The following is an 18,942-nucleotide window of genomic DNA, read 5'->3' as shown; positions in this document are numbered from 1 at the left end:
GCCTCCATACATTCCTTCAGCCACATTACATAACGTGTGGAGTGACTCAGAGGGGCCCAGAGGACACACCCGTGGCTCAGATAGTTCTTCTGCTGAATTAGATTTCATCAGCTGTAATAAAAGTACATCACTCTATACTGACTCGTGCACATTATACAGGCCTGTTTATCAAACATTAGGGAAATGATTCATATCATTTCTCTCTAGTTTTTCCTTTTCAATTTTCAAAGGGAAAACTTTCTGAGACTTTTACGGAACATCTTTTTTTGCTTCAAAAAAATTACATAGAAAGATGTGGATTAAGTCTATATACGGCTACACAATTTCTATTATTGCTATTTTTATTATTCAAAGAGCACATTAAATAGGTATCATTCGAAATCTTTAAACGTAGCTAACAGTCTGTAGGGGTCTGTATTTGAAGGTCGATGTTTCTGTAAATGTGTAATTACCACTACTTGTTTAAACTCAGTCATGGGTTTTTATTCTTTGTTGGATTTTTATAATATAATCGTGACACATCTATAAAAGCTGGAAAATAACATCAAATTTCCACCATTTACTAAACATTGGCGAAAACTGAAGTTTGTTTATAGGATAAGACTATAAAAACTTGAGCGAATGGGCCCAATTACCCATCATCAAGTGTAAGGTTTATGGAGCATCTGAATTAACAGTATTGGCAATTACCAGTTTTTCTATGAGGCGTCCAATGTGTTGCCTCAAATTTGGATATGACAAGATACATTCAGTTTGCTTTCCTTATAAATAACATTACTGGTATTTACATTTCTAAAATATTTAATTTCTAAGATTTTTCTTTTTACGACAGGTGGTTAATACATTTGTTAAACACCGTAGATGTTTAAGATTTTAGTAGGACATAAGTAAAAAATGCATAGTGCTTTAGTGACTGTTGTGTATAGTGCATATATTTTTTAATAATCAAAAATACTTCTAAAACAACCTCCGCTCACTAATGTGCTTAAGAAATAAACTATAGCATATGATCAAAAACACGATCTGTGTGCTTTACACCATGGTCGAATCTGACACTGCATGTTTTTTCCTAAATGAGACTACCGTTTTCAGCCATTTATTCATGCGATCTGTTACATGAACCCATTTAATCAGTAAAACTTCAAAGTTATGTAATTGAGTTTAATCTGTATGAAAGAAGAGTCCAAATGTGTGTGAATTTGGATAAGCCCTGTACTCAAAAGCTGAACTCACGAGGCGAGTCCCTCTTATCGTTTGCACCAACTGTTGCCTGGGAGGAAGATAGAGAAAGCTAAATGTGCCCATCTAAGCAGCTACACAATGTTCCTGGTGTATATTTTAAATAACCAATTTAAAGGTAAAGACTTCAGAATTCACAAAGTTCCATTTTGCAACAGCTGAAGTGGGAGTGTCGTGTTCTAAAAATAATCAGTACACGGTGTAATTGGCAGGAGGATCATTTATTGACATACGCAACTTGAGTGCAACAATCCTGTTAACAAATCCATCAATTCTCTTTGGAGTGTAGTCCGTATCAAAGCAATAAATACGATCGATATAAAATCATGCCAGCATCATATGCTGAAAGGTAAACATTTACAAAATAACAAAAAAACAAAACAAAACAAAAAAAACATAGCACTCTGATAAATGAGCTGCCAGGTGGAAACTTAAGGCAAGGCGGTCTTCAGCTTGCAGATTGATTATATGATCCTTTTAGCCAATCAGATGATCTGTAATACAGAAAGTACATAAAATCAGTAACGGAAGTTTACATATAAATTTTTTTTCTGTTGCTATATATTTAGAGGATTTTAATACTTTTGTTAGAGAGACTTCTGGATGTTATTCAGGATGTCGCCATAGACAAAGTTGAACAGCGCCTCCTTTGACTTGGTTCCATCCAGCTGCACTGTAAGAGGATACACACATTTAATCAGTGTGGTCAGCGTTTATGTGACGAAGCACCACACATGGTTACAACATTTACATTAATAAAAAACAAAATCAACTTACCAACATCAACAGCTGATGCCTCCATGATGTTCTTATGTTTCAGGTACATGGGCCAGACGTGGCCATCAAAAAGGCCAGGTGGGTCTGGTACCAGGTAGTTTCTTGAGCTGCAGAATGACACAAGACCAGTTAAAAAAGATCAAGCTACAGCTGCCTGCATGGCAAAAACATGTGAAGAACACTAGAGCACTTACCACCTCCTCTTTTTGCATTCTTCATATGGGATGGAAATAAAGTAGCGTTGGTTCAGCACGTCGATCAAAGGTCTGCAACAGGTAGAGAGGAATTGGTGTCATTTGACTTCGAGAACAAGCACTTAACTCACATGTAGCTAAGCACAGGTTCTTACTCGTAGGTGTAAAGCAAGAAGCCCTCCACAATAAGGATGTGAGTCTCCTCATCCTCCTTGCGGTCAGACTTTGGCACGATCTCAGAATCCAGGGTGTTATTAACGCCATGAGACTTCTCAAACTTCACCGGGTTCTCCAGCCACGCGTAGATGGTACTCATCATAGCCTCCATGTCCAGAGCAGTGATGACTGAAGAGATGGCAGAGGGGGAGAAGGAAGAAAAAAAAATAGAAGTGTGCAGAAAGTTGCAAAAAAGAAAACAAGTGAGAAACACATGTTCAAACTCCCAGATTTCGTTGCATTGCATGCACGTTAGGAATGAAACAACATTAAGGTTGAGTCATACACACAAAACACAAAAGCACACAGACACCCACACACAAAGCCCTTCATAAAAACCCAGGCTTACCATCGTACTGCTTAAAGCCATCTTCACCAACTTCAATCTGATCTTGGGGCTGAAACATACATTGATGAGATGTACCCAGGTACATTCCACTAATGCTACACTCTGCTATATGGAAGGCTCTGATAGCGTTTTTTTGTTTGCTTTTTTTAAATACACACACTATCTCAAACTGCTACCCAGAGCAGTCTCTTTGGTGAACTACATCCAAAATTCAAAGATACGAAGATATGCATGTGGCTCACCTTGAAGAAGTCATCCTGATGTACCACGCAACAGTTGGGCAGGTTCTTGATCAGTCTGTTGGTGAGGGTGGTTTTCCCTCCATTGGTTACACTACAGGGGAAGAAAGGGAATTAAAATGAATGAAGTGTGGTTGATATAAACTAGGGCATGGGTTGCAGGATCATTTTAAGGTAATAGGCAGCCATATTTGATCGTTAATCACTCACCTAATGCATTTTAATGTGTAATATCACGGCTGCCGGGTGCATGGTGTAATCGGCTATATTACATGCTTACAACGTTAGCTATTATTCATAAATTACCACATGGTTAGTTTAATATTTAGAGAACCCAATGAGTGGCAATCGAAATGTTATAACGTTACGGTTCGATCAAAAAGCCATACCGGATGTAATGACCGCCTTCCCCACGTGTGACGGCCTTACAAGGCCTTCAAGGTTGGTTAGCTTAGCTTAGCTTAGCCATTCATCCTCTAGTACTCACCCGCCAATGCCGATGATGTACTTCATGTTTCCGTAAGTAGCCGAGAGGTCGAAACGTCAATAAAACCGGATCAGGAGCACAGTGATCAGACGAGAAGAAAGCTTAAAAAGAGAAGGTTGCAGCAGGAAACGTCAACTACTTGATTCCTCCATGGTACTTGGGTTGATTGAGTAAGGTAAGAGCGGAGGAGACGGGCTGTCACGCGCACACGGTCTTCCACCAAAGAGGACTTCGGTTCTCTGTCGCTTCTACACATACCGGAGAGAGCCACGCGATTGGCTATTTAAACACTTCGAGTTGGCCGGAGGCGTAAGAGCTTATATTCTCAGCCAATCAGAAGCGAAATAGAGGTAGCGTCAACTTCTTTATTTTAATCTTAATTTAACTGTTTCTGGTCTAAAGTATACGATTAAACTGTGCTATTTCATCTTAATTTAATCCACTGTATTAATGTTTACATGATGTCACAGCTATCGTGAATGTGAGCCGCTAATATTGTGAACTTCGATGGAAAAGGTTCCTACATGAAACTGCTCACAAGCTTGGTGAAGGATTTTTTTTTTTTACTCGTATCTATTCTTTTAGTGCTTTGAGCTTCACAAAGCAAGTGCCATTTAATTTTAATCACGAGAAGAAACACTATCTCACACCAGGAAAGTCTAGTTAGTTACTACGAGTTATTACAGGACCCAGGAAAGCATACCTTTTTAATGTTACTGCCCCTTTTACAATTTTTTTACATAAAAAGAATAAAAAATAATACGTTTTATTTCTAGGCCCATTTCAAAGCCCAAAAGCGGCTTAAATTACTACAGCAATTTAAAAACATACGCACAATGAAATGACAATAAAACCAACAATTAAAATAACAAAACACTATTTTAAAATAATTGGTCATGGTAACAATGAGGTGACAGAAGTGATACATTTTTTTTTAATTCAGCATAACGCTGACTATACTTTTGATGCATCACATGTGCACTAGTTGTAAAGGGTCAAACTTAGATGAACTTCTGCACAGCACTGTAATATAATATCAGCTACAAGTCATATGAACGCTTACCGCTGAATTCCTGATTTTTCTCATGAGCACCATGGCATAATCAATATCATCGCCTTTAAGATATGATAGACAGAGTCCTAGTGCACACTATGCCACTTCACTGAGTTATAGAAGGTGTAAAATCACCATAAAGACAGAAAGCACTTTACAGGAAGTGCCTCATTGGTAGCATTTCACTTATCTAATCAGTGAAGACAGAGGCTCTTTGACTAACTGGGGCTGACAGATGCGTGACTTTAGGGCAACTGGTGGAAGATGAACTTTCCAATTATTTGCTGCTTTCTTTTACAGATTTTCTTTCATAACCTCGTGGCATTTTGCAGCTTGGTTTAATTGTAATGCACAATGCTATATATATATATATATATATATATATATATATGTATATATACATATGATGTGCAATGTGAGTGTGTCTTTACACACTCACATTGCTGTGGTGTTACTTTGGTCAGTCTGCTGCTTTCTGTTTTGTTTTGAAACTTCCCAACCAACTCCATGACACTGCTTCCTGAGGTTGCACCAAAATATTGCCTGTGTTAGGCCTTACAACCTCAACTATGAAGAGCAAGTGGCCAAGTGTGGAATTCAGTTCAGCTTGTAAGACTTATATTTATAGTTTGACAGAGCTATATTCTGGCAGCTTGGAGTCTGAGAGTTTCATGAATTTCTTGAAGAAGAGGAATCAGCAACAAAGCCTTCATATTGTGGTGTAATTGTGTTCTTCAAGGTCAACAGGAGTCAAATAATCAACACCTCCTCTGATACTGAGACTACAGCTGCACCAAAAGTCATAAAAAATTCTCTCTGAGTATTACACAGTATTACTTGACAAAGTATAGATAATTAGAATACTAAAGAACAAATTGTACTTCTAACTGTGTGACTGCTGCGTTACAGTTCTCTCATGTATCAAATACAAAAGCAGGCTATAGTGAAACAAATGTTTATGTTGCTAGGCAAATGTAGCACCATATGAAAATGCTCCTTTAACCTAAAAATTAAGGTAAAATAATAATTGTTAAATTATGCATAAGTTTAGAACCCTAAATATATTTGTTAGTTTTGTATCATTATCATTATATTATTTTATAGTCTATTGTGCTCTGAAAAACAGCTCTACATGAAAAAGAAACTAAGTACATCTTTGCTGCTTCCACAGGAATTAGGTGGACAAGTAGCAGCCAGGTGCTGATAATCAGATGCACTTAATTAACTGATTAGCTGATAAGAAAGTGTGAGCGCCTTTATAGAAACACAAATTCTGGCAGTTTCACAAGTTTTTCACCCCGATGTCCGATCGTGCAATACTCAAAGAAAGAAGGGCTACATCTCACACTCTACAGGCCCTGGGTTTGTATGTGAAATGTTCAAGTTCATGACTAATTTCACTAAAAATACTTGTTTGGCTTGTTTGGATGGGTTGCCAGGAAAAAGCCGCTTCTCTCTAAAAAGAACACGGCTGTAGAGCTGGTAAAGTTGCATGACAATGACCCACAAGATTTCTGGAACAATGTCCTTTCGACATATGAGACCAGAGTGCAGATCTTTGGCCGTAATGCACGGTAGCATATTTGAAAAAAAACAAACAAAAAAAAGCAAGACGGCATATCAGCACAAACACCTCATACCAACTAAACATGGTGGTGGAGTGGTGATGGTTTGGGCTTGTTTTTCACATGGCCTGGGCACCTTCCAGACCACAAACTCATCTGTAGGCCATGAGGCCATCTGTGTGACAACTAAAGGTTGGAAAGAACTGGGTCGTTCAACAGGACTTGAGCTCAAGCACAGCAGTAAATCTACAACAGAATGGCTGAAAACGATGTCCAGACTTCAGCTCGACTGAAATACTGTGGCAAGACTTTAAGAGAGGCATGCATAACTAATGGTAATAAACTTCAATGAAGTGGAGCAGTGTTGTATAGAAGAGTGGGCCATAATTCCTCCACGGTGATGTGAAACGCTGATAAAGTTATACAGAAAACCATTACTTCAAGTTGTTGCTGTTGAAGGTGGTTCTACAAGCGACTGAGGCATGGCGTATATTTAGGTTTTCAGAGTCCTGTAAAATCTCTCTCACATTGTTGTATTGGCAGATTGCTGTATAATGTTGGCTAATTACAATTTACCGTAACCTGACCTGCAAGGCAATTAGCACCTGTATTGGAAACAGGATATTTTTTCCCTAAAACAAAATTGCTATAAAGCCATTACAAAGAACCATGAAGTGGAACTATATTGTATATTCTGCTGTTGGCTCTAACGTGAGAACAAAATGAATGAATCCACCTAACACATGTTTTTGTGAAGAATTACTTGTTATGCAAGGTAGAGTATTAATAGTCCATATTGTAAAGCCAACAAACCAAGCATTTGTGTACTTGGCAGCCTCATATTTGGTCAAATTTTATCCACCGCCTTTGTTTTGTTTCTATTTAGAGGCATTTATACACATGGCTGTAAAACTGCACTCTTTGTGTCTTTACTTTCCTATAAAACATAGATGCCATAGCTTGCCAAACACGGTGCTCTGCTTTCGGGTCAGTTTCGGGCCCCAGTAACTCAACAGACAAACAGGTTTTAGATCATTTTATACAAACAAACCAATTTGTATAAAATGACTCACAATAGGACGCCCTATTTCCATTTAACGAGGGATTCATAAAAAGGATGTTTGTGTACAGAGAAAGTAGTTTCACAAAGAAAAGCAGTAAGAAGGTGGCACTCTATGAAGGTCGTTTTCTGTCTAACATTTAATGACTTATATCTGATTGTTGATTCACTGATTGTCTGGGATCTAAAATGATCATTTCCTCCTTTTTCCTTTCTCCTTTTCAATTCCTATGTGAGCAGTTTATGAGATGACTGGGGTTGCTTGTTTTGTCTGCAAAAGTCCTTGTGTTGTATTACACTGACTCCACCGTGTGGCAAAGCAGAGGAAATTCCTCAAAGGATCAAACACCAGAGAAACAATCAACACCTGTTTTGACACCTGTCTAATGTGGAATCAAGGGGCGGCAGGAGGACGAGGAGTGGGATTAGCTCCTCTTTGCTCACCATCTTTTCCAAGTGGTGGGATTGTGCCTTTCTTAGGACGTACTTCAAGGAATTATTTGCATTAGCTCTCATTGTGGTTGTACAGGGACTGAATGGCTCGTAACAGGCCCCACAGGTTCCCCCGAGGGACACGTTCCTGCCTTTTCCAAATCAGCGAAACACAGGCTCTAATGGAAAATACCAACCTAGCTTGGAAAGCTGTTGAAGTTCTGCTGGAGGTGGGAGTTGTCTAAAATCTGGTACAGATTTTAGACAGGACACAGTTAACAGTTTTTATTAGGTGAAGTTTTTGTTATTGAACTTCCCAACATGATCCCAACCATACTCGAGATGCTGACTCACTGTCAAAACAAATATTGCACTGTCTCAAACACAAATGCCTCATACACCTGAAAGATACCAACGAGTGTGTGAATGTACACTGAATTTTCTGCTTTCTTCTCACTGTTCAGACATAATATTTCATTTCAGATTTTCAGAGGTCAAAGCTTTGCTACCCTGCACTCTTCAAGCTTAATTAAATTGCCTTTGAAAATAATTTTCTGCATGTTATTCACACTGAGTTCAGGAAATCAAGGAAATCTATTATCTCGCCTGGCTGTGTGATACAGATAGGCGATCATGTGAAATTAAGGCATGAATGTCATGTTGATAAGAATTTAAAATGATTTGTTTATTTCTTTTTTTATTGTGCTTTAATATAAGCAGATGCTACATATATCTTTGAGCTCCACATTACAGCCACAACATATGACTGTCATCTGGTGGATTTAAAGGTTTTGGTTCTCATTGCTTCCTGAAAAGCCTCCATTTCAACCAAAGAATTGTCAGTTTCTATATAACAGAAACAAAAATATGATGTTTTCAGAGTTTCCTTTTAAACTTAAAAACTATCTACAGCAGATGAAAAGTGTCTGAGAGTCATGTTATTAAAAAACAGGGGAATAAAATCCACCAAAGACCTGACAGAACCTGCTCCATCTACACTATTCACTGAAGAATCATCAGAAATATTATCAGTGGAAGGGTTGCAGTCGAGAAGCCATTCTTAAGGAAGGAAACAGAGAGAAAAGGCTGAGGTATGCCAAGTAACATAAAAACTGTTCTAAAAATCAGTGACAAGAAGTCTTATGGAGTGATGAATCCAAATGTAAGGTTTTTGCTTCAAAATCATCATCAGCAGGTATAGAGGAGGTCAGGAGTGAGGTGAGTGCCTACAGCCTCTGTAAAACATGAGAGTTTGTGGCTTCATTTCAGCAACTGCTGTTCTCCACAGAAAAGTGCTGTAAAATTTTAATCCAGCATGAAATACCATTTGGAAAGTTTCTGGCAACAGCATTTGTTTTAGCATCACAATAATCCCAAACACATTCTCAATGCATTGAAAGCTCACCTGGACAGAAAAACACACAGTGGAAAACTATCATGGATTGGCCTCCCCAGAGCCCGAACCTCAACCTTAGTGCGGGATAAATTTGACAGAGAACACAACAAAAGGCAAAACATTCAAAGAAGAGCTTTGAATCTCATTCAGGAAGCCTGGAGAACTATTCCTGAAGACTATTTAAAGAAGGAAGCTGCCTAAGAAAGTTCAGGCTGTGTCAAAGGATAAAGATGGTCATAATAAATATTGACTGTCATGTTCGTTGGAACTGTACAAACTCAAAAAATCGCTGACTTTATTTAGCAGTTTTCTAGCAAAATATAAAGAAAAGAGTGCTGACTCAAGATTTGTGCATACTTCTTTACTGACAACTGTGCTTACTGTTTATAGAGAGCAGTGGTTACAGTTTTACATCACTGAGAACTGGTGCTAGTTAAGGTCAAGTCTGCACATGTACTTCAGTCTATGGACTTAGTTAAGGGGGGGAAATTATTGTTAAAGGTTTCTAAAATTCACTGGAAAAGACTCAAACTATTGTGGGCAGGAACCAGAAGGAGGCAGTAAAGCATTTTAAAGGATAACCAATTGCTGTTATATCCATAGAGAAGACAGTCTTCAGGTAGTTCTGTGAGCAAGATGGACAGTGACCAACAGTTCAATGCAAATATTGTTTTAGCTAGCAACTAACAGTGATTATGAGCCTTTTATATTCATAGGGGGTTAACTCTTCTGTCTGGTAGCTAATTGGCTTACAGGCAACATATCAGATAGGCTAATCATAACAGTGGAAATTGTTTGCTTATATTTTTATTTAACATAAGAGAAGCAAAGGAGTAACTTTAACCCTAAAAATGGTTAGCAGTCGGTGACAAAGCTGGTTTATAAGCCTTTAGAAAGATGTGGGCATGTTGAATAATGTTACTTGCATGTTACTCCAAACTGAGCATCACACTAAGAGGCAAGTTACATCAAAGGTTTTGACTGTAACAAAATAACTATCATTTCAGAGCACCGAAGCTTCCCCTGGTCAAGTGAATGCGACACGAGGAAGACAAAAAGGAGTACAAAAATGTTCAAATGTGTACAGACACTTCATAACCAGAAGGAGGCAGCAAAGCAATATAAAGGGTGATAAACTGCAGTGAGCTCCCCAAAGAAGAAGAGCAGGCCTCAGGTAGCTCTGTGAGAAAGATGGACAGTCCCCAGCAGTTAAATGTAAGTATTTTTATTCTAGGCAGCAGTGATTATGAGCCTTTTACCTTCATAGCAGGTTGACTGTTTTCTATTTGGCAGCTAACTAAGTGTCATTCAACTTATCTAGTAAGTGGCTAACAATGAAGCTAGTCATTGGTCATAGGAACTGTTTGTTTGCATTTTTCTTTTTTGACATTGTTTAAGAGATGCAAAGGAGTTTAATTCTGAAAAAGGCTAGCAGTTGCTGACAAACCTGGTCTAAGAGTCATTAAAAGTGATTCAACTGTAATCAGAATTACACATTTTTTTCTTTGCATTGGACACATTAAATAATACAAATTAAAACTTTATGATTCCACATTGCTGTTTCCAAGTTCTTGCATTTCTACTAAGCTTCCTTGTTGTCGTACCTCCAGCAGACATCTGGGCTAATTATTGACTGCCCTTCTTCATGCATCTGATATTTTCAGATTAATGACTTTATTATCTATTCCAGTTTCACGTGTCTATCCGGAAGGGATCTTCTATTCCTGCTCTGCAAAAATGCAACACTTGCTGTTCTCCAGGAAAATTTCATTGTCCATTTTGTTCACCTGAAATTTTCAAACCCACAAACCGCCCCAGTCTTAGGATCCACTTGGACAGTCATCGAAGGGAAGCCTTTGAAACTGGAAGTATGTTTCCTAACTTTAAGTTTCAGCAAAAACAATTCATTCCTAATCATGATGTTTACATCTTTTCTGTTTCAGAATACACCTTCCACAGGTGTAGACTCCAGTGCAGAAGTCAGGCGCATTACCACTGTTTGTACTGCAAAGCCACAGTGATAAGACAGAAAACTTTCCACAGTCATCTGTCATTTTGCCGTGAGCAACAACAAAGGAGGTCCCGGAAGTTATCCAAACTACAGGCTGAATTGACACAAAGAATCCAAAATGACAGAGGGAGCCTTTCATATGACATGGTGAGGGTGTGATGGTGTAGTGTTGCACAGGCTCTACATTAAAGCAGATATGCATCATCTTTTAACAATGTTCCTAAATATTTAGTGTGCATGTCCATAGTTTTATTGAATATTTTGTGTGTGGTCTAGTCGAAAAGCTGTAGCCACTTTAGAAAGAGACTCAGGCACTTCCAATTGGTCAGCTTGTCCAAGCAAAGCAAACCAGCATTTGTTACAAACATCAGGTGCACATCCAAGAAGTTTATAAATGGGGCACAACTCCCCTTCTCTAAAGGAAAAAAAGATGGCCCAGAATGAGTGGATGTCTCTGATATTCAACATTCATGATAATTGGGGCTCAGGGGGTTGAGAGAATAGGTTTCAATTTAAGATTTATATGCACTTTTAATTGTAGTAGAGCACCTTTCTATTTATATTAATAAAATCATGCACTGCCAGCCATATATCAGACAAGAAGCAGTCACCTAATAACAATTACCTTCAACCAGCTGAACCAGCTGCTTCTGTTTCCTTGCTAAATTTAAATATGCTAACATCGGTTGAAGGTCCCAATGATTACCACAATCCTTATGGCGAGATGTGAACCCTGCACACATTTAAGCTATTTGCACTCCAAATGTTTTAGCGTGTTCTTTCAACGTTGGTGATGGAACCAGTTCTATCAATTGAGCATCAAACCAACAAAAAGGAAAGTCATCCAAGAGATTTTTAATTGGTTTAAAAAAGTGTATTTTATTCACAGGAGAGGGATGTGAACGGTAACGGCATAACTATCGTCTCAAACTCAGAGGGCCAAAGCAACCACGGAGCCAGCGGCGGCCATTCTGTGTCTCACAGTTTCACCAGATCAAACAAATGTGACACTGGGAGGAAAATGAAGAGGAGTATAGAGATGGACTCCTCTAAATGTCACAAAGGTGTACAGACGGACACTCCAAAACCACAAGACTGCGATGAGTATTACTTTATGACCCTCACGAAAGTGTTTAAGAAGTTGGCTCCTCAGAAAAAGGCAGAGGTCAGGATGAAAATCGAACGTCTCCTTCTCGAAGCTCAATTTACATAGAGAAGGGCATGCCTTCTTATATATATATATACAGATTCTTTTTTTTTTTTTTTTTGATTGCACATGAATTACTCAAAGAAGTGGAAGTGATAGGTTTTCTTTTTCATTGTGGACAAAGCCTGGAGTGTTTTGTGTCTTTGTGCCAGGCTACTGCATCTTAAATGCAAACTTACAACATGACAATTATTTCAAACATTTCAGTATTTAATATAAATGTGTGCGAATTAGCAGGATAGTTTAATTCAAACACCTTTTTTTTGTAGTTTAACAAGAAACAGACTTATTTGTTGAGGACAGGTGGCATGCTTAAGTTATACATTCAGACACTGAGGCACAGTATGAGCAGAGAGACAAAGACAGATGTTCTGTATGAGGATCTTTATTTGTAATAAATAGGATATATATTTCCATAAAAAAAAAATCAACTAGCCAGCTCCTTTGCTAGATTTTGAGTTGACTGTCATGTGCTTCAAACGATGTAAGTACATCATGGTGAGACATCACAGTAAATGCTTTACGTTCATGTATGAAAGAGGAAATCAGACAGCAACTTTGTTGAATGTTATTTTCCTTCTCCCCAAGATTTCCTATCTTTTATATTCCTGCTGTCTCTCAGCTATAGTAAAAGTGAAAGGAAAAAAATGTTTAAAAAGTACAGGAATGCTAGTATTTGAGCTCTGAATCCTCATGTCAAATATAAAGAGGGATTTTCTTTTTACTATTCTGTTGGAGTATTTTACAGCTCCATAGTGTAGTGGTTTACATATTGATCCAACAAGTGAAAAAGCTCTACAAAAACTGCTAATACAAATGTGCAGTGCCAGCTGATGTGGTGAGCCCTTGTTAATAAAGAAACAGCTGAAAGTAGTTTTATTCTACTTGAATAATTTCAGTGGTATTAAGAAGTAAAATCTGTAGTAGCTCACATGGAAAGAAATGTATAAGAGTTTAGATTCTTTCTTTTTTTTTTTTTTAATGTTGTAGCATTAAAGTTTCTTCTGTTCATCATCTTGTGAACCTGTAGATGTTTTGCTGACTGCAGAAGTGCTCTCGTCTACAGTGTTAAACCTCTTGTTGGTTATAATAATAATTTTAAAAAATGTTTAAATGTTATGGCCCACCAAGGATGGGTGGAGATCTACACTCTTTCAGTATCTAACTTGTAGCAGTAGACTCCATGCTTGTGCTGTGGAGGTGGGAAACCAAAGCTGCGTACCCCTGGCTCAGACGGACCACAGTTACTTCGAGGTCTGGTGATGGGATAGCGAACGCTTCCATCGGCCAGCCAGCCGGCATCACAGCTGTCAAGCCCCGTGAATTTCCACGCAGAGTACAGCTGTCCAACTTTGGCAATCTCTGCTCCGTCCTCCTGACACGCATGCTGAGCTTCAGTCAGGTTCATCTTGTGAGAGGACTGAAGGTAGTAGACTCTCCCTTAGAATAAAACACATTTATTTTGACAGTTAGCCGCAGAGACGTGTTTCAGACTGCTATTTAACTGCGATTTATCCCAAATAAATACTAATCTGTATTTGTACTTAGGTCATTTATTCATACAGTGGTTGTATAAATAAATGGGGGCTCAAGAAATGAGTCTTAGCACCTTTAAAGAGAGAGATAATGGGAATCTGCACCAATGTGCTGTTCAGAAATGAGGGTGTGAAACTGTTAAGTTATGAATCTGCTAATCTTTGTCAGTGTGGGCATCTTGACATGTCACAGTAAGGAAAACACAATTACACATCAGGAAATGTCCGCTCAATATCACTTTAGCTTCTCTGTGGCCTTGTTGACCTCGCACCACCTTATCACCTTCTGCTTCTCCTCACCTTGGAGCAAAGAGGAGAAACAGAAGACATCGTAGTGATTAGGGTAGAGGTGAAGTCTATCGTAGCGACGGACACCCGGTGCGAGGCGGGCTCCCCCGCAGCGCTCCCTGGGCTGCGTGATCGGGTACTGGACTGTCCCATCAGCCAGCCAGCCGGCATTGCACCAGTTCATTCCCTCTTTCCAAGACTGGAAGAGCTGTGTGACGGTGGCCACTGTTGAGTCCTGCTCCTTACAGGCTTGCTGGGCTCCCAGGAAGCTCAGATGGTAACGACCCCGAGGGTGTTGGTAGGGAAACACCACACCTGGGTGGAGGATTCAATCAGACGTCAGAATACCCAGTATGTGGACTTCAAAGTGTGTCAAGCTTTCATCTATTGTTACTACTTTGCTTGCCAAGTGATACAACCACTGGTTTGTGGGTTTTTTGTTGTTGTTTTTTTTTTTTTAAATTCCAGGAAGTAGGTTTGCAATCATCTGCTCTTACTACAAACTACAAAAGAAAACACTTTGATCTGCAACAGTGGGAAATCACAGGCTACTGGGTCAGCTGAACCAAACAGATGACTGGTTAATTGTGTGGTTTTCTATGGCAACTCAATTTGGAAAGTAAAATGATTATCAGTTGCTTGTAGCTTTTTTGTCTTTTGCTTTTTTATAAATGAATGATTTATTTGCAGATTAAAGGTGTTCCTAAAGGCAGTAAGGTTAAGTTTCTGTTGTAACTAACACAGTAAACTGCATTAAATGTGTTTAAATAACATACAAATTTCCGATGCAAGCCTTTCCAAGCTTTTCACCTTCAGTACATGGATCTTAAATGTAAAGCAGTCTGCTTTTATAATGGATATCTAGACCAGCGGTCCCCAACCCCCGGGCCACGGACCGCTACCGGTCCGTAAGTCGTTTGGTAACCGGCCGCAAGAGTTGACCGGAGTTAATGACCGGTCCGTGAAAATATTGTTGGACATAAACTGGTCCGTGGTGGATCTGATCTAGACTCTACATGTCGCAGCTTTCATTCACTGAAGCAAACAGGAAATTTGTGTATAGCTGAAGGTGTAAATCAGGGGTCCCCAATCCCAGTCCACGAGGGCCGGTGTCCCTGCAGGTTTTATATCTCACCCTGGGTCAACACACCTGAATCACATGATTAGTTCATTACCAGGCCTCTGGAGAACCTCAAGACATGTTGAGAAGGTAATTTATCCATTTAAATCAGCTGTGATGGATCAAGGACACATCTGAAACCTGCAGGGACACCGGCCCTCGTGGACTGGGATTGGGGACCCCGGGTGTAAATGGAGCACCTTGTAACTCTAGGTGAACCACTGTGCTTTGGTCCTCCAGTCCATCCACCACAGTACACCGATAGCGACCTGTATCATTCAGCCAGAGTTTATTCAACACAAGTGCAGCATCTCCTGGGAAATCCTGTCGGAGCTGCACACGACCCCTGCCCGACAGACAGTGCATGTTAATAGTTTAAAGACAAACAAGGTCACACAGTCAGCGATCAGGTTATTCAGTTGATCATTTTAACCTGAAATCTCCAAAACTTCGGAATCGAGTGCCGAAAGCCACGATCACGTCAGTCTCCTGTCCCCCAGCGGCAGGCAGCCAGGACCACTTGACCCGGACCTCCCTTGGTAAGCTCGGCACAGGCTCATACCAAAATCTGCATTGTAGTGTCGCATTACCCCCTCTGATGGAAAGCACTGATGGCTCAGCAGAGTCCACGTGGAGTTTCATACCAATAAAATGAACTGCAGAATAAATACAGATTTATATTTTTCATACTGATTTTATATTAAAGGGTTAGGGTCTGAGCAATAATGTGCATACGTTCGTTATTGCCGCTTTCATTGAGGTAGTCACTGTAGAAGAAGCTGTTTTGGGTTGGGGGGTCAGCCGGGGCCCAGTCTGAGAGAACCAGGTGAGCTATGAACAACAGTACAGTCTGGAAGCACCAAATCATCATCAGCAGTGTCTGCACAATCCTCAAACCTGCGAAGAGAAAATATATTAGCTAATTAATCATTAAAGGTCAGGGAGCAGGATGGACAAGATCAGAAATGAGTTCAGCAGAGGGACGGCTCAGACTGAGCAGCTTGGAGACAAAGAGAGGCAAGGCTGAGGTGTTAGGACGTGCAGAGTCGGGATAGTGGATATACTTGACAAAAGATGTTGAATATGGAGCTGACAGGGAGGAGGACAAAAGAAAGACATCAGAGAAGATTTATGGATAGTAAAGGAGGACATGGAGAAGGTTGGTGTGACGGAGGAAGATGCTGGGAATAAAGTGGCATGGATGTGGATGATCTGCCATGGTGACTCCGAATGGAAGCAGACGAAAGAAGAAGAATCATCAAAGCCAGTTTTAAAGTAGTTGTTCAAGAGTTTTTTAATGAAGACTCTGCTTGCTGTATTGTGAACACTGGATGTTGTGATAAAGGAGCAGCAGTAAAGGACAGCAAGATGCAATTTTAGCATATGTGTCAAATGTAATGACCTCACTGTGAATAGTTTGCCGTGTTTATACAGGGAAAAGGCGTTTTTACACTGCGGGACTGTTACTTAATGTGACTTCAGTGTTTAGATTTAACAATAGCCATTAATTCTCGTCACAGTAGTTTTCTCGTGATCCCCCCCACCCCCCACATTCCTTTGCAGGTACGTGGGAACAAGAAATATCTGAGCATCATTGTTCACCTTTATCGCCTCATAGACCTTTAGTGACGTTTTCTAAATGCTACAGCTCTTACCACACTTTACTCAGCTTTGAAACATGGCATAGGCCCACCTGCAATACAGGTGAGAATAAACAACAAAAACGACCAGCTAACAAGCAGGTGAAATACAAGAGTCCTAAGAGTTTACCGGTTAAAAAAACACAAAAACAAAACAAATAAACAAACAAAAAACCCTTAATGAACTTTTAAAGCTAACAAACTATATCTGACGTACAGTTGTTATAATAATAATTATTATTAGATGGCTTTCTTTCCCACTTACCGCGAAATTGTCTGTTTTCCACCTCGTGTGAAAGGTCTGATGTTGGAGAGCTGGAGGCAAAGTGATCAAAAATATTCCCAGGATATTAATATCGCATTTAGCTCCTTCTCAGTCTCTGTCGATGGTAAAAGCAGGTGCAGCTATATGGAGCCAGTTAATAATGATGAAGAGTGTCCTGACCTTTCTTCTCCCTGAGGAGTGTCGGGTCGTACCGCTGCTCTGACGCTAAAGCTCAGTCATCAAGCTGCTGGAAACATCCCCGTGTGTGTGTCTTTGTGCGTGCTTTGAATGGAGGTAGGGCATCTGCGGTTCAAGAAGACCTACAGAAATTACCCCCACCCCCGCAAAGTAAGCGCAGTTACAGTGGTTTATAGCTTTAAAAGAAAGTTAAAGATCATCGTGATTTTGATGGAAATTTAGCTTTTTATGTTATGAATATTATTCTACTATTGGGTAAACTCTTTGTGCAGGCTCTATAAAAGTATTAAAATACACAAAATTATTTTTGTCTTTTTTTAAGGTCACGACAGTAATACGCTTCAACAGGAACGGCACATGGGATCGCTGAGGGGCTGTTTGTGGAGGAAAACTCTTTGAAAGCAGATACTTGTTATGGAGGGAAGCAGCATGTACTAGAAACACTATGAAACACCGTAATCTTTAAAAAGAACTCCTTTTATGGTGTGGAAAACATGGCCTACAAAGTCACAGCAGACACAAACAGTGAAGAAGTATCATGTGTTAGAGATGCTTTGACCTCCACTGCCTTTATTTTACAGAGATGAAAGATGCTGCCAGAGGCCAAACATGCCAGGATTGTGAGCTTATGGACTAACAAGGTGTAATTACTGGTGTAAAGAGCAAGCCGAAGTCTTCTGCAAGAACTGCATTCAAGCGTTTGTGATAACTGGCAACGAGTCTCTCTTGCTGTGGAGGAGTTTGGCACTCTCTTTATTACAGAATTGTTTTATTCAAACATGCCGGAGGGTTTTCAAGCATAAGCGGTGTTTTAAGTATCAGATCAAATTCCAGATTTTAATTAGGCCACTTTCAATTTTTTTTTTTTTTTGGGAGTCATTCAGAGATGAACTTGCTGGCGTGTTTTGGAACATCCAAGTGTGCTTAAGGAAAGCACCAAAACATCCCCAGACCATCACACTACCACCACCATGTTTCACTGTTGCTATGAAGTTCTTTTTATGAAATGCTGTTAGTTTTACGCAGATGTAACAGACTCAAAACTTCCAAAAAGTTCAGCTTTGGTCTTGTCAGTTCACAGAATCATTTCCCCAAAGTCATCAAGATGTTTTTTTGGCACATGTAAGACGAGCCATTGTGTTCTCTTTAGTCAGCAGTGGTTTTGTCCTTGAACTCCCCCCATGGATGCTATTTTTGCCATGTCTCTTTCTTATTGCTGTATCATGTATTCATTTATTACATAAACAGGCTGTTTAAACTAATTTGGTTGTTAGAAAACAGTTTAAGAGTGATTCCCGTACTTTTGTACTGCGTCACTCACTCAAATTTGACGTCCACAATGTTTCCACCGTTGGGTAGAGATTCCCATTGGATGTGAGAGTAAAATAAAACTGCTAGAAAAGTGGAATCACATTGAAACCTTATAAAAAGGACATAAAATTGCAAAAATAATAGTAAGTTAAAGGATGTGTTTTTGTGTATCAGTGTTTAAGAAATGATTTCCTGAATTCCTTAGTTTGAATATTTCACCATCACCAGGCTGAGCATGAAGACTCACATCATGTTTTGTGTGGTTAGAACAGTTTGTTCTTTGCAAAACAAAGAGGAACACAGCCGACGCCAGGCTGCTCAAAAACTGCACCTTCTTTTAAGTTTTATCTCCTTTTAAA

The 18,942-nt window shown here is 39.5% G+C and overlaps 3 protein-coding genes across 5 annotated transcripts; 1 reads left to right on the top strand and 2 right to left on the bottom strand.

The window, feature by feature from the left end:
• Positions 1–1,441: 1,441 nt before the first annotated feature.
• Positions 1,442–3,755, bottom strand: mibp2 (muscle-specific beta 1 integrin binding protein 2). 2 transcript variants are annotated; one of them, XM_003456757.2, is made up of 8 exons: positions 3,502–3,755; positions 3,018–3,108; positions 2,776–2,824; positions 2,366–2,555; positions 2,211–2,282; positions 2,017–2,123; positions 1,822–1,912; positions 1,442–1,733 (listed from the first exon to the last, which is right to left on the bottom strand). In XM_003456757.2, exons 1-7 carry the CDS (start codon positions 3,525–3,527, stop codon positions 1,827–1,829), a joined length of 621 nt encoding a protein of 206 aa, XP_003456805.1. In that variant the 5' UTR covers positions 3,528–3,755; the 3' UTR covers positions 1,442–1,733; positions 1,822–1,826. The 2 variants fall into 2 exon arrangements, with proteins under 2 accessions (XP_003456805.1, XP_019213075.1); XM_019357530.1 differs by lacking the exon at positions 2,776–2,824.
• On the top strand, positions 3,737–13,160 carry LOC102078581 (uncharacterized). The gene is made up of 5 exons (XM_005461571.4): positions 3,737–3,851; positions 10,016–10,223; positions 10,699–10,876; positions 10,952–11,166; positions 11,909–13,160. The coding sequence occupies exons 2-5, from the start codon at positions 10,200–10,202 to the stop codon at positions 12,230–12,232; spliced, it is 741 nt and encodes a 246-aa protein (XP_005461628.1). The 5' UTR covers positions 3,737–3,851; positions 10,016–10,199; the 3' UTR covers positions 12,233–13,160.
• LOC100699163 (hyaluronan and proteoglycan link protein 3) lies at positions 12,271–17,360 on the bottom strand. 2 transcript variants are annotated; one of them, XM_005461572.3, is made up of 7 exons: positions 17,255–17,350; positions 17,075–17,124; positions 15,905–16,066; positions 15,603–15,825; positions 15,370–15,515; positions 14,062–14,364; positions 12,271–13,666 (listed from the first exon to the last, which is right to left on the bottom strand). In XM_005461572.3, the coding sequence occupies exons 3-7, from the start codon at positions 16,038–16,040 to the stop codon at positions 13,371–13,373; spliced, it is 1,104 nt and encodes a 367-aa protein (XP_005461629.1). In that variant the 5' UTR covers positions 16,041–16,066; positions 17,075–17,124; positions 17,255–17,350; the 3' UTR covers positions 12,271–13,370. The 2 variants fall into 2 exon arrangements, with proteins under 2 accessions (XP_005461629.1, XP_003456824.2); XM_003456776.4 differs by having other exon boundaries at positions 17,075–17,360.
• Between the last annotated feature and the right edge of the window lie 1,582 nt (positions 17,361–18,942).

The sequence above is a fragment of the Oreochromis niloticus genome, linkage group LG1 (assembly GCF_001858045.2).
Source record: "Oreochromis niloticus isolate F11D_XX linkage group LG1, O_niloticus_UMD_NMBU, whole genome shotgun sequence".
Lineage (NCBI taxonomy): Eukaryota > Metazoa > Chordata > Actinopteri > Cichliformes > Cichlidae > Oreochromis > Oreochromis niloticus.
The sequence above is the reverse complement of the archived record's forward strand: the minus strand, read 5'-3'. Positions and strand labels throughout refer to the sequence as shown.

Coding starts and splice junctions, on each gene's coding strand:
- LOC100699163 (XM_003456776.4), bottom strand. CDS start 16,040: ATGATGATTTGGTGCTTCCAGACTGTACTGTTGTTCATAGCTCACCTG. Junction 15,826..15,904: donor TGAAAGCGGCAATAACGAAC/GTATGCACATTA, acceptor TTTATTCTGCAG/TTCATTTTATTGGTATGAAA. Junction 13,667..14,061: donor TTTCTCCTCTTTGCTCCAAG/GTGAGGAGAAGC, acceptor TTTTATTCTAAG/GGAGAGTCTACTACCTTCAG.
- LOC102078581 (XM_005461571.4), top strand. CDS start 10,200: ATGGACAGTCCCCAGCAGTTAAAT. Junction 10,224..10,698: donor ACAGTCCCCAGCAGTTAAAT/GTAAGTATTTTT, acceptor TATCTATTCCAG/TTTCACGTGTCTATCCGGAA. Junction 10,877..10,951: donor GGAAGCCTTTGAAACTGGAA/GTATGTTTCCTA, acceptor TTTCTGTTTCAG/AATACACCTTCCACAGGTGT.
- mibp2 (XM_003456757.2), bottom strand. CDS start 3,527: ATGAAGTACATCATCGGCATTGGCGG. Junction 2,556..2,775: donor TGGCTTTAAGCAGTACGATG/GTAAGCCTGGGT, acceptor CCATCTCTTCAG/TCATCACTGCTCTGGACATG. Junction 2,283..2,365: donor TTCTTGCTTTACACCTACGA/GTAAGAACCTGT, acceptor TACCTGTTGCAG/ACCTTTGATCGACGTGCTGA.